At 25.5% G+C, this 23070-nt stretch overlaps 1 protein-coding gene across 1 annotated transcript in view; it reads left to right on the plus strand.

Annotated features, from left to right (window-relative positions):
• Positions 1-1143: 1143 nt before the first annotated feature.
• The window catches only part of LOC126893715 (atrial natriuretic peptide-converting enzyme), a 38727-nt gene continuing 16800 nt past the window's right edge, over positions 1144-23070 (plus strand). Inside the window, exons 1-9 of the mRNA XM_050664156.1 lie at positions 1144-1266; positions 5906-5985; positions 6131-6227; positions 14147-14572; positions 16165-16464; positions 19804-19924; positions 19995-20171; positions 21572-21640; positions 22721-22803. Of these exons, the coding sequence (XP_050520113.1) occupies positions 5918-5985; positions 6131-6227; positions 14147-14572; positions 16165-16464; positions 19804-19924; positions 19995-20171; positions 21572-21640; positions 22721-22803 (1341 nt within the window). The 5' untranslated portion in view covers positions 1144-1266; positions 5906-5917. The remainder of the gene's footprint in view (positions 1267-5905; positions 5986-6130; positions 6228-14146; positions 14573-16164; positions 16465-19803; positions 19925-19994; positions 20172-21571; positions 21641-22720; positions 22804-23070) is intronic.

Genomic DNA, 23070 nt, shown 5'->3' on the forward strand with positions numbered 1-23070 from the left:
TCTCAGCGAATTGTCTCTTTTTAACTTTAATCTGTTTTCAATAAATCGAAGTATTAATTCGTATCATTTTACTCTTAGTCTTAATTAGATTGAATGACATTTCAATTAAAAATAAAGTGCTTTAATACTTTTTTTAACAATGGTAAGAATAATTAAAATTTTATACAAAACAAAAATTTAATAAATTCCTTTATTTTATTTTTTACTGTAATTTTGTATTACGATCACTTCATTCAACAAGAACTATAATTAAATTACTTAAAAAAAGTATTAAATGGCTCATGCAGTTAGAAGTATTCTGAGATATTGTAATCCATTATAAAACTTTAGAAGACTCAAAAGGATTATTTCAATAGTTTATGTTAATATTGTACAAATCTGTTTGAAGATAATGCAGATTTTGAACAAGAATAAGGATTGCTAATTCTGTACAAATATCTGTGATTAAAAACTCGTTCACCCAACACCGTCCCCAACATGCATTAATTTGAGCGTTGTAAATACCTGACCATCATAATACCGACACAACATCGGGGGGGGATTAATATTGCCCGGCCATGTTAAACCGTCGCTTGAAAGGTTAAAGTACTTTTAATGTACTGATCAAATGGTCTGAAAGTAGTCGCGGTTATGTAGGTGCAGGTGAAATCTTAAGTCCATTAAACGGCTCTCGATGTTAAATTGCGCGAGACACCAACTGAAATTCTTAGAAAGGAGGTGTCGGACACGGGTATAGAATAATGATATACGGATATTTGGATGAAATCAATTTCGGTGCGCGCTGATAGAGATCGCGAGTGTTTGGACCTGGACGCGGTTTGAATTAGACGTAAGGGCGACAGGGAACAGAATAGAAGAGAAGGAAGTCGAAATGTCGCTTTACGCTGTTACCCGGTTTGCCGATTCGGGGGGCACAGTGTATGTTGGACTGGGATGAGCTATAGGTGAGGTGGGGGGTCAGGTTGTGAAAATGTAAAATGTACGAAAAAACCGTGGTATTCCCAATCCTTGGATGGGGTACACATGAGAGCCGTAGGGTACAGGGGTCGACGGTTGTACATATGATGATGGAGGGTGGTTAGCATGGTACCCAGTGCGCGCGCATTGCCCGTAAAATTTCATATTGCACCCCGCCGAGCGGAAAACGGTCGGTTTTAGAACCAGTGCAGTCGCAGTGTGAAGCAGCTGTCGCGCGCGCGAGAGTGTGTTTAGGCGCCCTCCCCCGAAGTGTTCCTGTCCTGAAATAACAAGCACACTTCCTTTAAGGTAAAAACAATAATTTATCCCAATTTAATAATCTTGTTCGATGTTCAGATAATTAACCACGTGTACGAATGAAACTTCTCTAAGTTTTAAAGTATATAGATTTAAATCATTTATTTGATAAAAATCATTGTTATTTCATAATTACTTAGTCAATTGGGTTAGGTTTACTTGTAAGTTATATAATAAATTTGTTAATAAGTATAGTTATTATTTTGTCATGTTGTCAATACTTTAAAGANGTTAGGGTAATAATAAAAGTTAAGATAATACTTAGGGTTAGGTTTACTTGTAAGTTATATAATAAATTTGTTAATAAGTATAGTTATTATTTTGTCATGTTGTCAATACTTTAAAGACTGTATTTCATTTGGACTAATATACTTATTTCAATTAATCTACTAGTTCATTTAATTAATTAATGAACTCTAAAATTATCCAAAAAATTGATGTTCAGAAATTTTACTTTTATTTAAAGACATTAGATGAGTGCATTTTACTCGTTACTTTTGTTTAAAAGTTTTTATCAGTTAGTTGTAAATTATGATGTTAGAAACTTTATAATAATTTTATCACGTTAGTCTTTTTTAACTGTCGATTTACTTAACTATTTTTAATAGTATAATAAAACATGTACATAAATGGTAGTACTGGACCAAAATATTTACAGAAAAAGGTAAAATGTTTTATCTTAATTAAATGCTGCAAATATGTTATCGTTAATATAATAATTTATTTTTAATTTAAAAATATTTCAAAACGAAATATTAAATGGCATTATTATATCATCATAATTGTATCTTCAAAAGATTATTGAAAACTTTTTGTAAAAAAATTGTTTAGCAAATAGAAGAAAAAAGATCTATGGTCATTAAATGTTGAACTTTGTACATAAATTTCCGATTACATATTCCTTATTGTAACTTTTAAGTCAAGAACAGATAATTTTTGTTTAACAAAAACGTTTTTCGTGATCTTAAATATTTTCTAACAAAATGACTCGGTTAAAACAAAAAAGACAATTATTTTGTAATGAATACGAAACGTCGCTTTATATGATTATAATACACAAAAAATAAATAAAAATACTTGAACGATTAAAATAAAGATTACTTATTAAATAATAGGCATATTTAAGATTTTACTGTCCTGAATATAATTTATCTCTCAAAAATAATTTAATTAGAAGAAAATCGTCAAGCCCAAAAATAGAAAAAAAATGGCAAATCAAAAAAAACTGGTGAGCACAAAATAGTGTGATATCATAGATAACATTACACAATGTTTCATAATATTATCTTTTGCTTAAAATTGTGGTTAAGTCTTATCTTGCAGCATTGGACATAGACATGAAGAATTTACAAAAAAAATCTGCAGTTAAATAACTTCTCTGGGTGTTATAAATGCTAAAAAATCCATAAAGTTGTGCAGAATATAATAATAACAGTAACGGTCGACTGTTGTTTATTATGTTTTTAGTATAGCTTGCAGGTCAACCGACCTGCAACTTGATTTACTATATTTTTATATCCTTAAAAATTTCTATATATTATATAAGAATTATAATTAAAAAGCATAATTTTTTTGCTAAAATAAAACATTTATTTCTAAAACAAAGAATAGTCAAACTATGCGATGGTCCCCATGATACGCCAATTTATTAATTTATTTTAAAAATGTTCTTAAATCCTTTTTATTGTATACTCAAAAGGTATCGTGTTCTCTTCAGTACCATATAAGTATGATACTGTTATTATTCATTGTGTCAATGATCCTATTTAGATATAAACAGAGTAAATTATATTGTCATTTATTTTGTACACGTGTAATACACTTGTTAAAAATAAATACAATTCATACAAAAGTAATAAATTATTATTATTTTACTAACAAATATTTTTTTGATACACAATATAAGCCCATAAAAAAAAATCACATTCTAAAAATGAATCATGATTTTAATTCAAAATATGTATTATGTGCCTGGAAGAGTGTGAATATGATTGACGTATTATAATCTTTAAATGTAATATTTTAATCTTATACCGTTATCATTATATTTGTGACATTTTAAACATTAAATAAAGCTTAGGGTTGAAGTATAGTATTATTAAACATTTTCTATTGGAAGTTTGTCATCATCTCAGCGCATGTGTAAATATTAATTTTGTAGAAAAGTTATTTTAAAGACATTTTTAGAAATATGCTTGTTTTTGTTGAGAAAACAATTCTGATAACTTTTGGTTTAGGAGTATATAAGAGAACAAATCTAAAATTGTAAAAAACTTTTGATGTATTAAATGAGTTTATGTGGAATGATTCTTAACAAATATTCTGTACATTTTTTTTAAAAATTGATAGTGTAATGTCTTACTTGATTAAAATTATTATGTAATGTTTTACAAAATATTTATTAAATTTTACTGTAAAACTGCAATTCTATTTAAATAAAGAAGTTAAGCATTGTTAAATAGAGCAGTCATGAATAATCAATTTTAACAAGAACCTTATAGTAGTAGTAGAACCTTAAGATTACTAAAAAGATTACTAGTAACCTTATTTAAGGGTTAAGTAAGTGTACAATTAACTTCTGAGAATATAGTATGAAGTTTCTTACTAATTAAAATAATAATTTTTTGAATAATTATATACTAGTAATTATAATTATGATTAAATTGTTTAAATTTAAGTTCCATTATTGGTGGTTCAAGTAATAATCATAACCATTATAATTGTAACTATTAACAATTTCTAATACATATTGGAAAGCTATCATAAAAAATTGGTGTCTACTAAGTAAAATTCATAACAATATTCTAATGTTTATTAAATTACTCATATTGGTACAGATTTACTTATCGCCATAAATGAAAATCACAACTATATAAGTTTCGTAAGTTAATATACGTATAAATATATTTATTCCATGATAGAACACATTTTAATTTATTTTTTTCATTATTACTGTTTATTATCATCAAAATGTCTTGACTGTACGTCTCCATCATTACTTTCTTAGTCTAAGCACATAAGTGTTAAAAATTTATTTTATTCTACTCCTGCCACAGGCATATTGAAAAAAATAATTAAAAGTTTTCTAACAATATTTTATTTTGTAGATCCTTTTGTAAAATTTAATTCAAAATGTATTATTGTTAAATTTTATTACTACGATTTTATATAAGTAGTCAACTTCTAACAACGAACACAATATTCAAATATTTTATATGGACTTTTTCCATTTGTACCTAATTTAACAACTTTGGATCTCAAGAAAATATGAGGATTTTTCAATATTATTCTAAAATCTTTACACGTAGAACCCTAGATTTTTTTGGATTTTTTGATAATTAAATTTACCTGATAAAATAAATTGTTTATTATCTCATATATATTAATTCATATCATATACACACTTTTTCTAATATTTGGATCAATCGGGGCTGATCCTAGGGTAACTTTTGAAAGTGTGTGAAGTACTTGTTGCCAAGTGTAGGTAATAAATTTGCTGACTAAATTAAGTGAATGAATAAAAAAATCCACAATATATTGTAAAAAATAACGACTTTAATTTACGATGGGAGGTGTGACACTCCCCTCATAATTACCTATAAAATTGGCCCTGGGTACAATTAATTTAATACTAATAAAAAAATTAATTAATTGAGCTATCATTCAAATTCAAATAAGGACAAAGATTAAGGGAAACTGCATAAATACTATTATCTTGTTTAAAATCTGTTTGAGTCAGATACAGCCATTTATATCAATGAGACATTATAACTTTTAGTATTCAATTGTTTCCACGAGGCTTACGTATTACCTATATAAATGTTTGCACGAGTTATCAAAACCAATCCTGCCAAATGACATAATATACAGCGCTTGACTAACAGAAATATCCCTAGTTTGAATTAATCTATTAAATATTTCTCTGCTTAAACTTAATTGCCAAACTTGCAGTGGCAATATAAATTATATTTTTTATGTTTTTTGATCTTCAAACATGTTAATTATAAATTGTAAATTTTAATTCTATTAAATTTTGATGTCACACGCTCTAAGAAAAAAGTTGTCAATTAATTTTCTTGATTTTTCATTTAAGCTACCTCAAGTTCCTTATTACTCCTAAACTACACATTAACGGTTTGGTGAATTATAGTTATTCAAATTTTCTTTTTGTTGAAGTAAAATATTGCCTTCTTCGTCATGATGTAGAAAATAGTTGTCTATAAATAACTTATTAATTAAGATTTTTTTTATCTTTTCCATTTCCTTTAACCTTTGGACCAATCACTCTTTACTTTTCCTAGTTTTTAACAGTATTGTATACTTTGTTAGTTTTCATTTGTCACCTAATAAAACGAATTGAGGTACTCTAGAAATATTTTAATTCCTTTAATGGAGAATGATCACAATACGCTTAATATATTAGCCAACAAAGTGAGATACGTATAGTGGTGGACACTTTCCTGGGAAAGTTATTTTTTAAACTGTATAGTAAACAATCATGAAAATTCCGGGAGAGTGTTCATAACTTGACAAGTCTTATTTTACATATATTGTTCAAAATATTAGAGAGTGCATCTCGTTAAAAAATAAAATGAGTATTTTGATAAATTACAAAATATATTTGTTTCAGTCACACTAACCAATGGCGTCCTCAAAAACACCTCCAGAAATACCACCACGTAGACACAGTTCAACCATATCATTAAACAAGTAAATACATTTTTTAAAATTAACTTTAAAAATTCTATAATATAATAAACAAATAATTACATTTAATGTGTATGATTTGATTTGTAAAAAAAACATAAAATGTGTTGTACTTTTGAATAATATAAAATAAATATTTTGTTTTTAGAAATTCTATCTCAGACTCTCAGCCCTATTCATCTTCAACTATAGAACGTAGACATTCATCATCCATTGATGACAACTCATATTGTGAGAATGATGACGTAAGTTATTATGAAGCACTCATATAATTCGTATAGTTGTTATTACATTAACACCAAAGTAAAATTGTGAATTGTATAATTATAGCACTAATGAACACGTGAAATCTATGCAAAATTACTGTATTTAAACAATTTAAGATAAATCATTTATTAATTCTAATAATAAATCAAATTGAGCAAAAATTTAGTAAATAAATAGTAAAGTTATTAACCATAGAATGTTTAAAAAATATATCAAGGTTATTTTCACTTATTAGGATATATTTGTTGAGATCGTAAAGCGTGATGGAGAGGATAAGACAGAGAATCTAGAGCGTAATAAACCATTTAAAAAATTTCCTTGGCAAAGGAATCATCTTGTGTACTCCGAAAATACTGATCAAATAAAATATTCCAAAAAAATTACACTTTACATAAATGTCAAAATTGAGAAGATTTTTCACTGAGAACAACTTATTTCTTTAATGTAGGGATTTAATAAAAATGTAATCTTTTTGTGCGTTTTTTAAACTAAGATTAAAAGCACTTAATGTTACTTTTTACTTAATACTTGAACAATCAATATACAAAAACACTATAATAAAATTACATATAATACGTGATTTGTGTAATCAAGTGGCCTCAAAAAGGGAATAACATTTTTTTAATGTTCATAAAAATGAGCTGTTCAAAATATGAAACCGATCTGTTAAGGTTAACCCGTGACCTCGGATCTATTAAGTTGAGTTGACGAGCCAATTTTAATACAATTAACTGACCTATGTCTCATAACTTTTTTTTTTTATTTAGCTTAGAATAATTCTAAGCTAAGTTTTACTTTCATAATTATTATGAAATTAAAACTCTCGTAAAGGAAATTTTATAAAATATTCAAAAATAATAAAATCAATGTTGTTTTCCTAATACATAGCTCACAAAATCATTACATGCAATAAATAAACATGTACAAATCTTAAAAATACATTATAGTTAAATTTGTTTATTCTAACTTAAAAGTTTAATTTTTTATGCTAAATACAATGATTAAACTAGATTTATTATAACATGACTAGTTCATTAATTATTGATTAGAAAGCTAACTAAGTTTTGAGACATAGACACAGTTTTATTTTAATATTGCTAAAAGTAAGCTGTATAAAAAATCAAACTATGTTTGAAATTGAAATATGGTTAAGATTTAAAATTTATTTTAAATATGTATTACTTATTAACTTAAATATATTAATAATATATAAGGTAATTTATTAAACACACTACACCCATTTTTTCGTTACATATTAATTTTTCCATATAAATGTGTATATTAAAATTTAATTATTTTTTGAAAATATTAAGTTTATTACAAGAAAAAATTATTCCTAATGGTAGATTTTAGGAATAGCTTTCAATAGTTAATATCCTATCATTATTTTTTACTATTAAATGTAAAATAGTCTCAATAAAATATTGACCAGTCAATAACCTGTTTTGTATTGTTACTTTTTAAGATACTAACATTTCAAGATTTAGCAAAGGTGAGAAACGGTGTAGTGTTTAGCAACGCTCTATTTTTACCAAAACTCACAGGTTGGAATTCTTCTACGTTAGACACCACACTCGCCTTAAAAAAAAATCATGTTAATTCAAAAAGGAATGGTACAATACTAGTTATCGACCTGTCAACATTTTATTTAGATTCTATTAGTCTTAGACTTTCATATAGGTCTTGGGCGGTAAAAATATTTTGTGAAAGGCTATTTAAGGGTTTTTTTATTGAGTACTCACACAATCTTTCATCATAACTTAACCAATTTAATTTACATAAATAATTCATAAGAAATAACTTTAAGTAATATGCAACTATATTATTACTTGAAAAATATATCAATTAACGAACTTCAATAATTATTGAAATAACATTATCATATATGTTAATCATATCTTTTAGAACTACTGTTAATAAATATTTATTAATTGTAAGCTGGTTAGTCTATGATAAATACTAATAATTTTATCACATAATAATTTGAAAACTCGCGTTTCAGTACCTTGAAAAATACACACATTTTAAGTGTAAATTGAAAATTTTCATAAACATCAAATAAATATATGATGATTTTGTTTTTTTTTTTTTAATTTCAATTATATCACTTATTAGATAATGGATACAAAAAAACTATCACCACACACGCCCTACGTGTATACCTATGTAATTTTTTTTTAATTTAAAATAACTTTTGTAGCAATATAATAACACGCATATATGTAGCACTTAATAAAAAATATTTTTTTTACTTACATTTAATTGTAATATTTATATTTATTGTTATTTTTCACGATTTATCGTATCTTAAAGGCGTTATTATTATATAATAATTACCATTAACTTATAATGAAGAATTATCTATGTTCTACACTCCGATGAATATATCAAAAATATATTGTCAGTTGATGCGTTAAAATTTGATGACATATAGTTAATGTGCTATCAGTCAAAAATTCAATGGTTATTTTGAATAAATGCATTTTATGCTTAGCAATTTTCTATAACATAAAATAAAATCATTGAACTAATAACGTTATAACTTTAATGCAATAATCAATTAATATATTTTTTCACCTAAAATATTTATATTAATAAAATCATATCTTATATGTTGAACTATTAAAACAAATATAAAAATAAAGATTGTTATACTAATAATTTTAATATTTAGTTTATTAATTAACTTGTTAACATAACACAAAATTTTAATGTCATTTATCAACATCACAGACATTATTTATAATAATTTTTCGAATAAAATTAGGTTATGAAGTATAGAAGCCACACTAGTATTTACAGTCTACCAGCATATATGATATACATAATGTTTATTTCATCATTGACATGTAATAAATAACCCTACTACACATTGACAAATGTAAGAATCAAGATGAAAGTAAAATAAATAAGTATTTCATTTTTGTAAATAAATAAATAAATTACAAAAGAACGAATGTTTAATATTTGACTAAAAGAAATATTCGACAAAAAATTTTATTTCAATACAAAAATAGTAAATCAATAAAAATAAATATAAAATATGAATTAATATTAGTCATAAAAATCAATATTATTTTGACAATTTTATCACTATTTTTCAATTTGTTTTTACTTTGTTACTATAATTTTTAACTTGACACATATGACGAGTAAAAATTTTTTTTCAACTGAAACTATTTGTAACTACATTGAAGTAAAATACGTGATCATAAAACTAATTAGTTATTGAAAAATAGAAATCGTTATACTGAATATATGAATAGAGTTATAAAATTGATTTAAACATGAATAACAAACTTTATTTAATTTATATTAGGATTCTTATCTATCAGTTAATTAAAACATTCTAAAAAATGAATTCTGTTACAATAATAGCCAACAACAATATAACAAAAAAAGACTAATTTCCTCCCTGTATTTTCATTTTTAACCCAAGAATTTAAGTTATACATTTTATTGATTTTACTATCTCGACATAAATCAACTTTATCTACATCCTTAAAGTAAAATATTAAGGTGTCTTTACTTGTTAATTAAATTGTACAGATTAAAAAATGTGTTGCTGAATTAAAATTAAAATTTGTGTTTAAAATTACACAGAATATAATAAATATGAATAAAAAAAATTAATTCTAATATAATTGATACTTAATTTTTTTTTTTTTTAATCAATTTAATATTTAAAATTTGTAATACAGTCAAATGGACCAACTTATGACAGTTAAATATGTGTTATCATTTTAGTCGTATCTACTACACTAGTAAACATTTTCAAAATCTTGTAAAATATATAAAAATAATATAATAATATATACACAGATTGTTTTTTCACGGAAATTAAGCGATAAAATAATTAAAATATCTAACTGCCCCAAGAACTATAGAACTATTTTGGCCCATTTGACGTTACTTAAACATTTTTAACTGAATAACGTTCTTTCTTAAAAATTAGCCAACATAATAAAGTAAAGATCGTTATTCTTGTGTTCTAAAATAGAAATTATTAAGTTGATAACTTGTTTTTAGCTTTGGGCAGTATACATACAAACAAACCAAATATAATAATACAATTTAAAAACTAAAATGATGGTTAAGCTAAGTAAAATATTTGTCTGAGTAATTTGTTTAGAAATTATATATATTTATATTCATATTCTCATTTTAATAGGACCATTTTTTCTGTAATTAAATTTCATTAACAACATTTAATTGTTATAACATTAATGGTCTTCTTTATTAACCTTATATTTGGGCGTAGATAAGTCCTAAGGGTCTGTAATTTTAAAGATTTAGTCTATTTAATATAGTTGTTCAATAATTCGTAAACAAATCATTTAACTAAGTTTTATATAATATGTTTGGAACATTATGTAACTGTTGTTCTCACTTATTTTCATATTTCATTTGAGTGGTGCAAGGCCATCCCCTAATTATTCATTTTCAATATTTCCTATACGATATTTAAGGTATCGAAGTCGATGCAGAATATTCATTCAACATTTTTATGTTTAAAAGTGTTTTCCTAGCATTTAACTACTATCATGAAGCATATTCAAGTAAGTGAACAAATAAATATTTGATAACTACTACTATAGCATATGAAAAAAACATAAATTCTTGAATATATTTAATATTTCTAAAGTATGTTGAAGTTGTTTTAAGTTATTAGTAAAATCATATCTTTCAAAGCTATCGTATAAAATAAATATTTTTTCAATTTTAATTGTTTAAAAATAATTCATGATTTTCGTTTCAGTTATCAGTTGTCCGAAATACATAATTTAAATGAGTTTATATGTTGATTTTTATTTAAACAGCAGTTCTAAAACACTATGATTACTTAAAAATTAATTTACAAAAAATCATAGTTTTATAATATGTCAAATTTGTTAAAATTATTTTGTTATAGAATTCTAAAAATGAAGAATAAATTTTATTAATGTTTTTTTTTTTTAATGTTTGAATGTAATTATTTCTGTAAATAATTAGAAACCAAGAATATTTAATCGTAATTATATGCAATTTAAAATATTACCATTTTATTATAATCTAAAAAAATAGAATGTCTAAATATATTTTTAAATAAAATAAATCCGATTGAATACAATATTTTAGTGAATCATAAATACAAATGATAGAATTATAATCAATGATTTATTTTAGGTATTACTGTACTTTACCTGTTTATGCCTTTTTTTCGTTACATCAAAAGTTATTGTAACAGACAATGATTGTCTGTCAGATTACGAAATTAACCAACCAAGTCTTGGTAATTTGGAAGAACACGCTATATTGCAACCAAATGTCAGAATGGTACCTACTCCGTTACCAGCCTCATCTTATTCGTATGCAAAATTTGCTTCACCTGAACAAATCTTAGCACCACTAGCTAGAACCTCCGCAAACTTTATCCCTACAATGTCATACGCTCGTTCATCACTTAGCTTACCTCAAGAAGCACCAATGGCATTTGAAACAAATGCCAGAATGATATCTGCTCCGTTACCAGCCACATCTTTTTTGCATACAAAATTTGCTGCACCTGAACAAATCTTAGCACCACTGGCTAGAACCTCCGCAAACTTTATCCCGACGGCACCGACTATATCCCTAGCAAAGAAATTGCCAATAGTATTAAATCCTAACGCTAGAATGATACCTACTGCAATGCCGGCCACATCATATTCATATTCTAAATTTGTTGCACCTTCTGGAGAAATCTCAGCGCCAATAATAAGAACCGCTTTAAATCTAAATACTGTGCCATCTTATGCTCATGAATTACCAATAGCAGCAAGTGCAAGAATGATATCTGCTCCATTGTCCACTACATTGCACTCACATACAAAATTTGTTACGCCTGAAAAAATATTAGCTCCTCTCGGAAGGACCGCAACAAACATTATACCGACACCATCATATGCTCAATCTTATATTTATCCTTCTCAAACATTACCAATGGCAGCTCAGGACATTGCGTGTGATACTTCAGAAACATTATTTGACCAGACACCTATTGCAGGAAACATCATAGCAGCTCGTGACAGTAGATTATCGTCTTTACCTATCATAAATGCAAGAACTGCGTTATCAGACTCATCTTGGGCTCAAACTAATTTGCTAACAAAGCCACTAATTCAAGCAAAAATGGAAAATGAAGAAAATATAGCTTTAGAAACCGATTGTAAATAAATATGTATAATTATAATAAACAAATAACATTAATATATATCAAAAATATGGTTCTTATTCATATAATATAAGAATTAAATATTTTTATAGGAAATAAAAATGAATTGTGAATGATCAAAATCATTAAAATATATGATTTAGAAATAGTTGTAAAATATTAAACATTTAGTCGATTTACTATTTCAAGCTAATTATGAAAACTTTGAGTAGATAAAATTATTTGCATAATATTATACAAGTAGTACATGAAATCTATGTTTAAAATGTATTATTGAAAGAAGTACAGTAATTGCATATTATATAAAAATAATACAAAATAAAAACATATTGTCTAAAAAAAAAATGTTTGCATTTAATATCAAAAAATAATTTGATATTCATTTTAAGTAAAATTTAATTAATTTTAGTAAACGAAATTTTTTTGAAGTAATAATTTTATTTTTATTTATATACAAAACGATAGATTAACTATGCCTCCACAATAGCATTATAAGTTTGAAACATATTATTTTTTTCTTCAGAATTTACTAGTATTCTATGTTTTAGAATTGTCAATAAAAATAAGCAATATCCCACTCTCTGTTATCATTAAAGTAGTATAAACTTATGTTTATAAAATACAAACATATATGTTAAATTAACTTGAAAAAAGAAAAACATCTAACTTTGAAACTGACTGGTTCGATAACAGTTTTTGAAACAATATTTTATAAGATATTAGCACTTTTATACTATGGTGGAATAATTAGTATGAGTCTGTTTATTTTTATCTCTAGGTTATGAACCACATATATGGTTTTAAAAAGTGTTTAGCTACTTAATATAAAAATATATAATTACTAAAAGACAAAATTGGCATCAACAATATTATTTTATATGAATATATTAGTTCACATTAATTGTTTTTTATCGTATGGGCTTTTTAGGGCCTGGTAACGACCTTAATACGACTTATCCTAAAATACGTTGAAAGCGAATGTATTTCATGGAAGAATATAAGTTTACCTATGAAATCATTTGGTGTACATTCTTTAGAATGGATAATCTCAAATTGTTATTTTATGTATTAAAATTCTACATAACAAATATATAATAAAAATTGATCACTTGTGGCTAATATTATTCGTATTTACTTATTTTAAAATAATCAAGTTAGTTTTTAGATTTTCTAAATTTATCTAATTAAATTAAGCAAAATAAAATTATTTTTTAAATAAATCTTAATACTACTGAAAAAATATTAATGCATATTCAATTTATTAATATGAACTTGTCCCAGTAAAACCTTATATTAATTTTTGTTTGGAAGAAATTCATGCTTTCTTGATATTATTTTGATTTAAATTCAATGTAAATTAAACTAAGGAATGTTTAATTTTAAAGATTTAATTGTCTGTTTTAAATATGAAATACAAAAAAAAACACTTTAATTGAACTACTTTGAAGTAACAGGAAAATTTAAATTAAAACTATACTACTTTTTGATGAGATGATCCTTTATGAGTGTGTAGTTTTTCAAAGCCTTGGTGATGCTATGATTTTATTTAAAAAGGATAAACATTATTAAAATTGTTTCAACTCTCTTGATCTAAAATTAAAATGAAGTTGATTACAATTGTTATTTACTTCGTAATTATATTGTACTAGGATTTTTATTTTTATACTTAACTAAATGTATGTCTTTATTCATTGTTTTTTATAGATATCTATATCCTCTACTGGGAAAATTCCAATAGTGCCCGCCAGACGGATTCCCGGTCCGCCAACAATAAGCCCTCGCCCTCGCCCTCAGTATAAACTACCCCCTCCGCCGCGCGCCAGTGAATCACTAATAGATCGTCCAGCAACCAAAGATTTTGCTGAAGAACAAATAAAAGATTTACAACAAGTATCTAAAGATACGCGACCTGTAACTCCACCACATCCTCAACAATCGTCTAACTTACAATTACAACAACCTATGCAGCCCCAGCAACTACCTCCGCAACCTCCACAATTACGAACCAGACGATTTAAAGTACCTCCTCCTATCAAATGCATTGCTGATCAGTTATTAGATGGTGGTAGTCGGGAAAGTTATGAGATGATGACACCAATGACAGCAGCAACCATGTCACCAAATCGACAAGTATGTACTGTAACGAAAATACATTTATAATATTTACACTACTAGTTCTACCTAAACTAAAGCAGTTTTATATTTTTATATAAAAAATAAAAACTCTAAAATTTAAACTGAGATTCTTTATTTGATAAGAATTAAATTTCACCAAATAGTTTAGTTAAATGGATCTAAATAAGAAAAATAAATCACATATTTCTAATTGATATTTCCAAGAATTGAAAATGTGTTCATTTGAAGTATATTGTGTTAATTTTATGTGTTTACTTTGTTGGGCGATTTTTAAAAACTATTGTAAATAAATTATGAACACTTAGTCCAATTTATTTTCACGCAACATACTTTTTTTTTGGTTAATAAATATAATTTAAATTCAAATTTTTGAGTATAAAATTTATAAAAATCGACAGCTCGTCAAATATAAACGTAGTAGTAAATTTCACTTAAATAACTCTGTTTTTTTTTCTTGTTATTATTAATCTTATTCGAAAAGATAATTTAATAAAATATTCAGTTATCTTTTTAAAACAGAGTTTCACAAAAAATAAACGCTGTAATAAAATTATTCATTTTCATGAGAAACCTAATTATCATCTTTAATAATATTTTTTTTAATATTTCAAACATAAGAGGAATGCGTTTTTGCGATAGCAAAATTTTCATTAAAATAAACTATTTTGTTTTATAACAGTTTTATGTGGTAGAAACGAAATAAGTCTTACTACTTTTTATAGGCTGTAAATAAATTAAATTGTGGAAATATAACCTCTGATATAAATCAAAATTGTATTTTACTTTACTAAAAATTTATTATTACTTACAGCGGCGGGTTGATAAAAAATAGGGGGGTTACAACCTCATCATAACGGCCTGTTTTAATTTTTGTATAAATAATTGATGTTTTAATACGATATCAAATTAAAAAAGTTAGGTAAAAATGCTGGTATACTCCAGTACTATTTTTCCGATACTAATAAAATATCGATACCAAAAAGTACTAATATTGAAAGAAAGTATCAATATTTTCTCATGTCGATAGAATCGCAACGCCCCTTAGCACACAATCAGAAATTATTATAATTGGGTCAAATGCAAAAAACTACCAACACAGTTATTTATTATAAAAATGTTTTTAATAAAGATATACAATTTTCTTTTGTCCTGGCGGCCCAATTCGCTGCTGATTACTTACACTTTTCATCATAATTTCAAAGTTTATATTATTTATTATAGTGTAATAATTAAACTAACAACAGAGATTTAAATATATTATATGAATCAATACAATTTATAATAGTTATAAGAAAATTAATTTTATATAATAAGAATTGATCACTTGTATATGGTTAAAAATTTTAAATATTTCTAATTTTATAATAATAAAAGTATATAACAGTATTAATACGACACATTTCATAATAGTATTATAATTTATGATTAGCCCGGAAAAAATAAAATAAATAAATAATTTTATTTAAATTAAATATTATTTTAGTTTCTTAAAATATTAAAATATTTTGTCATATTTGCTACATTTTTGTTATATCTTTGTTACTTTTCTATTTTTACTTACTATTTTACACTATTTTGTTTCCTAGGATAGTGGACATTGGAGTGACTCGTATAGTGTAAACTCTTCACCAGGTTATTCAACAAAAAGCATGGAAACACCACTACTATCACATAAAATTCTTCCATCGCGATCAAATAAAAAACGTTTTATACTAGATCGATATGTCGTGTGTGATCAATGGAATGGACGAGCTCGGTTCTCACCAGCAAATAGTGGTCAAATTTGTTCGAGTAGTACTGAACTGACGAAGAGTCATTCAACACCAGCCAGTTTACAAGCAGTAGTGGAATTTGAAGAAAACTCACCAAACTCTTTAAGACATCGAGTAATTTCATTATTCACTATTTAATAGGAATCGTTTTTTCTTAACAATATCATATAGTTTTCTAAGATATCTATTTGAAGTCATGTCATATATTAACACAACACCGTACTCCGTTCATAAAATAATGTACAATAAAATCCTTGAATTTGATATTTTCATTGAAAATTGATTTTATTGAACTTCAGCTGGGTTACACATAAATTCACTTTTTAAAATAAGTTCCCGTTGTAACATGACCTTCAAATTTTTACATAAAACTGTCCGATCGGTTTCCGTTTACTTGTTTTTCTTAGCAACAAAAAAATTTCTATAGAAAATTATATTACTCAAGATCGATTACTTTACATTGTGTTGTCAGCATCTCAGCACTGTACCACACTAAGACGTCTGCAAACCGCGATACGTGCTTTTTTCGCTATTTGTTTGCCACCCTGTCACAAGTTTATCATTACAAGTGCGGTCCTTACAAAAAACGCTATGAGGCGTGATGTATTATAATTATTATCGCCGTTCATGATAAAACCCATAATCTTTCCGCAGAAAATCATTTAAAAGTCGCTGACGTTAAATCCCACATAAATAATTTTAGTGTTTCTACGTTGTAAATATTTTACTACTCTCCAGTAATATCTTACACAATATACTTCCAAAACATATAAATCAAACCATACTACAATGAATAACCATAATTTTGTCTAGGAAGAAAATTCGAAAATATACTTAGCGTGTTAATAATCTATAATTAAAATATTATACTTAATAGTTATCCCATGGCCAGTCTCAAGAGCGATATTCGCCAACTAAGATATGTGATACCAATAAAGCACTAGTATTGTACACAATATTCCCATGGAAAATTGCCAGTATTTGTCTTCTCCTTTATTTATTATTATAACTTAAAAAAACTCAATATTATTTAACATTTTAGAATAACTAGAAATCATAATAATGATATTTGGTTCCATGAAGAATCAGAAACTAAAAACAATATTTCTGTTATTGACATATTACTGAAAATATAAAAATAGCCACTACACTCTCCTCCCCTCTTTGATAATATTTACTATAACTAATCTCTAGTCTAATAATACGCGCGACTATAAAAAACATAAGATCATTCAAGCTGAAATCCAAATGTAACTCACACGATATTGAGAATTTACGCGATTACCAAACAATCATCCAGAATGAATCAAGTGAGTGCCACTCATGTAGTATTATCTAAGAATAATATATCGTTAATTTCAAAAAGTAAAAAAATACTAATATTATGAGTTTATTGATATATTTTCCGATGTTTATTAATAATTGAAGTTTCAACAACAAATTATAAGTTAGTTAAATTTACTAACGTTTTGGAAAAAAAAAAAATCTTAATTTTAATTAGTTTTATAAAGCTTGCAATTAAACCTTTTTCTGTTCATAAAAACAATTCCTAGTTAATAAATGATTTTTTTTCTTAACGATAAAAGAATTTTATCTTACTAAATACTCTTTTATTTAACTATTTTTATAGAAAATAAGTTATCGTTAGAGAATTTTTACAGAAAGTTAATATTACACCAAAAAGAGTGCGATTACTATTATAACAAAAAATATTTTTAAATGCAATCTTGTATTGTATTCATTCGGCTATTTTATTTTTAATTATAATCTATGTTTTTAAGACTTAAATGTGAATAATGTTACATAAAAATTCCTATGTATCTTTTAAAAATGTATTTCCTTAGGTAAAAACATAAAAGTAAAATTAGTTTTTTGTCAATGTTTATTTACAATAAACAATTATGTGAAACAACGGCAGCTATAAAATATATACATATTAATTAAATATGCCCTTAAAGGGTAAAATATGAGTATACATGCATTAAATTTTATATAATTACGTGGTTAAAAAAATAATAATAATTTACATTTATCAACAAATTTTAAGAAAATATTACATAAAAATCAGTAATCATTAAAATATACCAATATTGAAGAGTAAGTGATTTGATATAACCATTTTTTCATTTGGAGACATAATTATATTTCTACATATTCGAAATAATATAAGTCATAAGAATTGTAGTATAAATGATTTGAGTTAATCTACACTATCATAAAAAAAATAAAAATAATGTATTTCTTACAAGAATATGAAAATTGATTTAATAAAATAAATGTTACACAATTATGAGAGCTTATAGGAACATAAAAAAAATTAGTTAACGTGTATAAATAACAGGTACCTTTAAACCTATTTCTTTTAATATTTTTGGGTAATCAACCATATAGCATTGTAAGTACTAAATGGCCGTAACTCCAAAAGTTGTTGTGAGATAAACGGATTCAATGTTTTAACATTCTATAATAGTTACATTGCGCGCTACTTTGTTTTGGAAATATATATTATAATCATGTATAAGTTGCTTGCATATTTAGATAAAATATAATAAATTATATCAAAATAGCATTTATTATAAATTTCGATGTATGGCTCTTTCACACATAGCGCGATGTTATTTAATAATTTATATACAAACAAGCTATTAACTAAGTTACGTCTAGACTCTAATGTGCGAATTTTATGTAAATTGCAACATTTTTAATATTCTCATTGAGTATTCCAATTTTGTAAGCAACTCATATACTAAAAACACTTTTGAACTTTAGTTTCGTTTTAAAAAAACCGGGTTTCTAATTGTTTTATCACAAATAAAATTTAAATGTTTAGAAAAATTTAAATCGTTAAATAGTATCATACCATAGTCGTGAACTTGCATATCTTTATCTATATTCATTTTAAAGTTTGATAAAAATATTTCTTTACGATAGGGGTATATATACATCATTCAAATTTAGGCCATTAATTTGACACTAATTATAAAAAAAACATCGAGGTCATAAAGAAGAAACTTAATAACACTAATATCATAATAAGTAGAAATAATTTTAACTCATTAGCAAGTAAAATATTTAAATGTAACGGAAAGCATTAGCTAGATATTTTATAAGAATAACATTGCATTCATTTCTGGAAATACTTGATCATTAATAATTTTCCAAATTAAATTTTACTGAAATTTCTTGTTTGCCTTATGCTTTCAACATTATATTTTATATAGTAGAAATAAGATAATACCAACATTTTCACAATAGGAATTCATATAAATATCTATTATAATTGCAAGAACTCTTTTGAAATAAATTTATTTCCAACAACAGTAATAAAGAAAAAAAATATATAAAACTGAAATAATGATTTTTAATGGAATATATTTTTGTCGCGTTAAACAAATTAATAACATATTTTTATGACTTGAATTTTTCAAAATGTATTCATTTTTGTATTATTAGGTAATGGGAACTGAAACGATCGATGTCACTGAAGTTTTCATCAGATTACAGCGACGACAAGTTCTCTACAATGCCGCAATTTTGATATTTATAACAGCCCTTTTAATTTGTTTTGTGAGAGGTAATTTCAATAGTCTAGTAGTTAAATGCGCTTAATGAAAGTAACAAAAATTATTTTGTGCTTTTCTAAGTCGGTATACCGGACAGTAATCCGGCACCTGTAGCTGGCAACAAAATTGCATCAAACATTGTGAGAAATGGTGACACTAATAGTCTAGAAAAAGACATAAAGTCTACCGACAAACATGGACCAGATCCATTACGAGTGGTGACGACCACTGCTGATGAACCAATAACTAAAATCAACGGTAAACCTTTAAAACCCAGAAAAATCATGATGTTTGGTATAAGGCTGGACATTAAACCTCGTTAAACAATTAATATTAAGTTAATTTAATTAAGTTAAATAACTCGTAACTTTTTTGAAGACTTTTAACCTTGTTACTTTTTTAACTTAAACAACGAGATAACTTCAAGTTAATTCAGCATAGTAGTATTAAAGTTACGTTGAGTTTTTATTTCGCGATGCTCGATTTTTCTCTAATAACTATCTACTAATAATATTTCATTTATCTTGAGTGTATATGTTTTAATGCCAAGACAAAAAATAATGTGTATTACTTTATTAATTATGAAATTTCTCATTAGGTAATAGGAAGTAAGAACATTGAATTAGCAAAATATTTCATATTTTTGTTATGCTTAACCAGTGGTGTTTTATATGGTATACAGCGTATACCCACTAAAATTTTTTTTAATTAACGTATACCCATAAAAAAATAAATCTTAAGTACATTTAATATTGAAAGATAACGTTTACAAATCAGCGTATACCCTAAAATAAAGTAAGGGTTTTTTGCGAGAACACCATTGCTATAAACTATACTAATTATACGAACTGACACTAAATAAGAAACACATACTCCCCTCGTGCACCATATTACCTCATATGTTTAAATTTAGAATGGTTGAATATTCATTATTATCAAAAAGCATTGTAGAATGTTGACACCGTTACCTGAGTAAAATGTTAGGGTACTAGAGCGCTATGAATTAAGTTCATTGTTATTGTCTAAAATCAAAATAATGTCATTTTGCATTTCATAGTTTACTTTATATTATTATAATGCAAATGACAAATAAAATCGGTTCTATTTAAAAGATTTTTATCAGCAATTTTCGGAAACAAATAAATTTGATTGAAACATAATAATTAAACGTTCACGTTGTTTACAAAAAAATCGTATATTTTTATTAATATTTTATTTGTGATTTATATTGACCGTTTATACCAAGTGCAAATTCAACATTCATTTATAAAAGGGTGACAATGTAGAAAGTAATAAATAATTCTATTCTTACTATTTTCCATGAGGAAACTTTCGTGAGAATGTTATTACAAGTTAAAAGTAATGAAAAAGGAACCTCAAAGGTTTATAGATTATAAACTACAATTATCAGAGCATCTTTTTCAATCTTTGGAGAAAACTTAAGAAAAAATACTAATCGATAATCTTTAAGAACATAATATGTTTAATATTATTAAGAAAAAAAAATGTATTGATTTATTAATTTTTTTTTTTTGGCCAGTTACTTTTAGTTACTCCTTAACTTAATCTTTCTAAAATTAACATAACGAGTTGAAAATGTGTTGACATGCCCAGCCTTGGTTTGATATATATTGAAATCCAACTATGTGTTTTTTCAGTTGTCACAGCTTCATCGTACGACATTCCATTTGTACACCCCATTCCTAGTCTTACCGATTACGCCAAAAGTAATTTAAAAACCAAATAATTTTTTTATATATATTGTAGTTGTTATAATAAAAAAAAAATATGTGATCATTTATTAGTTAAATAAAATGTTTAAAAATAGAGATCACAAATAAAAAATAATAAATTATTATTAATTACACGTATTTGCATGATTATACGTACTTTGTCAGTGTCGATTTGGTCCACCCTACTAGCCGAGAATCACCAGAGTCTATTAGATATTTTCAAATATTACAGGACCATAGTCAATGACTTCCCAAGCAATTCCAGATGCAGAGGAGTGATTTCTCACTGCTTTGCATTCTGGAATTTATGAAAACCCCCTTTCCATTATAAATTCTTAAATACTGTACTGTATTTCCAACTGTATATTATATGGTGAGGGTCCAAACATGAGACAATTCGACACTGGACTTTAAATTATATAATAAATTATTTTTATTTTTACAATTCTACAATTCATTTGAGCTCTGAAGGATTAAAACAATGGATTAATATTTATCAATGAGAGGCTACTTACAAATAATAATAATAAATAATATATATATATTCTCCCATTGATAAATAGTAATCGATTGTTTTAATGATTATATATTCATGTTAATATATAATTTATATATAATTAATATATATATAATTTATTTAACACTGGATGGTGGTTACCTTTCATAATATTGTTATAATAACGTATAAATGCTATTAAACGAACAAAGACCGACCACGCGATTTAATTAATTTAGACTGACGATCGATTTTTAAAACATCTAGGCACCCTATTGAATTTCATTTTTAGCAATCTACTATATTTTATCTTATAAAAAATAACATGGAGCTCAAATGGATATTCCCATTAAAACACTTCTTTATATTATTCAAAGTAAATTATATTAGCGTATATATTCACGAAACAGTAGCTTAAGTTGTTTATTTTATTGTTAAACAGCACTAGGTATGTAAAAAAAAGTTTTTTTTTAATATATTTTTTTTTTTTTTTAAAGAAACTAATTCAATTTTTTTTTTATAAAAAAAAACGTTTTTTTACATCTCTAATCACAACTAATGCACAATTTAATGCACAGGCACTTGCCTACCGTCTTTTTGCCAAAACGTCACTTCCACTTTAGCACAGTTCCTGCACACTGTACCCTTCAAGAAAGAATACGTAATTATTTTATTCATATCAATTTAAAGAGCTTATTATGTAGTTGCAATTGAAAATAGTATTTTCTTTATGATAAGAAAATGTAAGTACATGCTTAGTTGATTTTAAAAATATTCAAGACATTTATTATGAAAAAATAACGTTTTTTAAATACATTTTTTAATTTAAAACTTTATTTCTTCGGAAAAAGTTTTAAATTACACAATAAATAAGCGGTACTACAATTTCTTTAATATTTATTAAAAATCAAATGATGATTTACAATGT

The sequence above is a fragment of the Daktulosphaira vitifoliae genome, unplaced genomic scaffold (genome assembly GCF_025091365.1).
Source record: "Daktulosphaira vitifoliae isolate Bord-2020 unplaced genomic scaffold, ASM2509136v1 Scaffold_1, whole genome shotgun sequence".
In the NCBI taxonomy this organism is placed as follows: Eukaryota; Metazoa; Arthropoda; class Insecta; order Hemiptera; family Phylloxeridae; genus Daktulosphaira; species Daktulosphaira vitifoliae.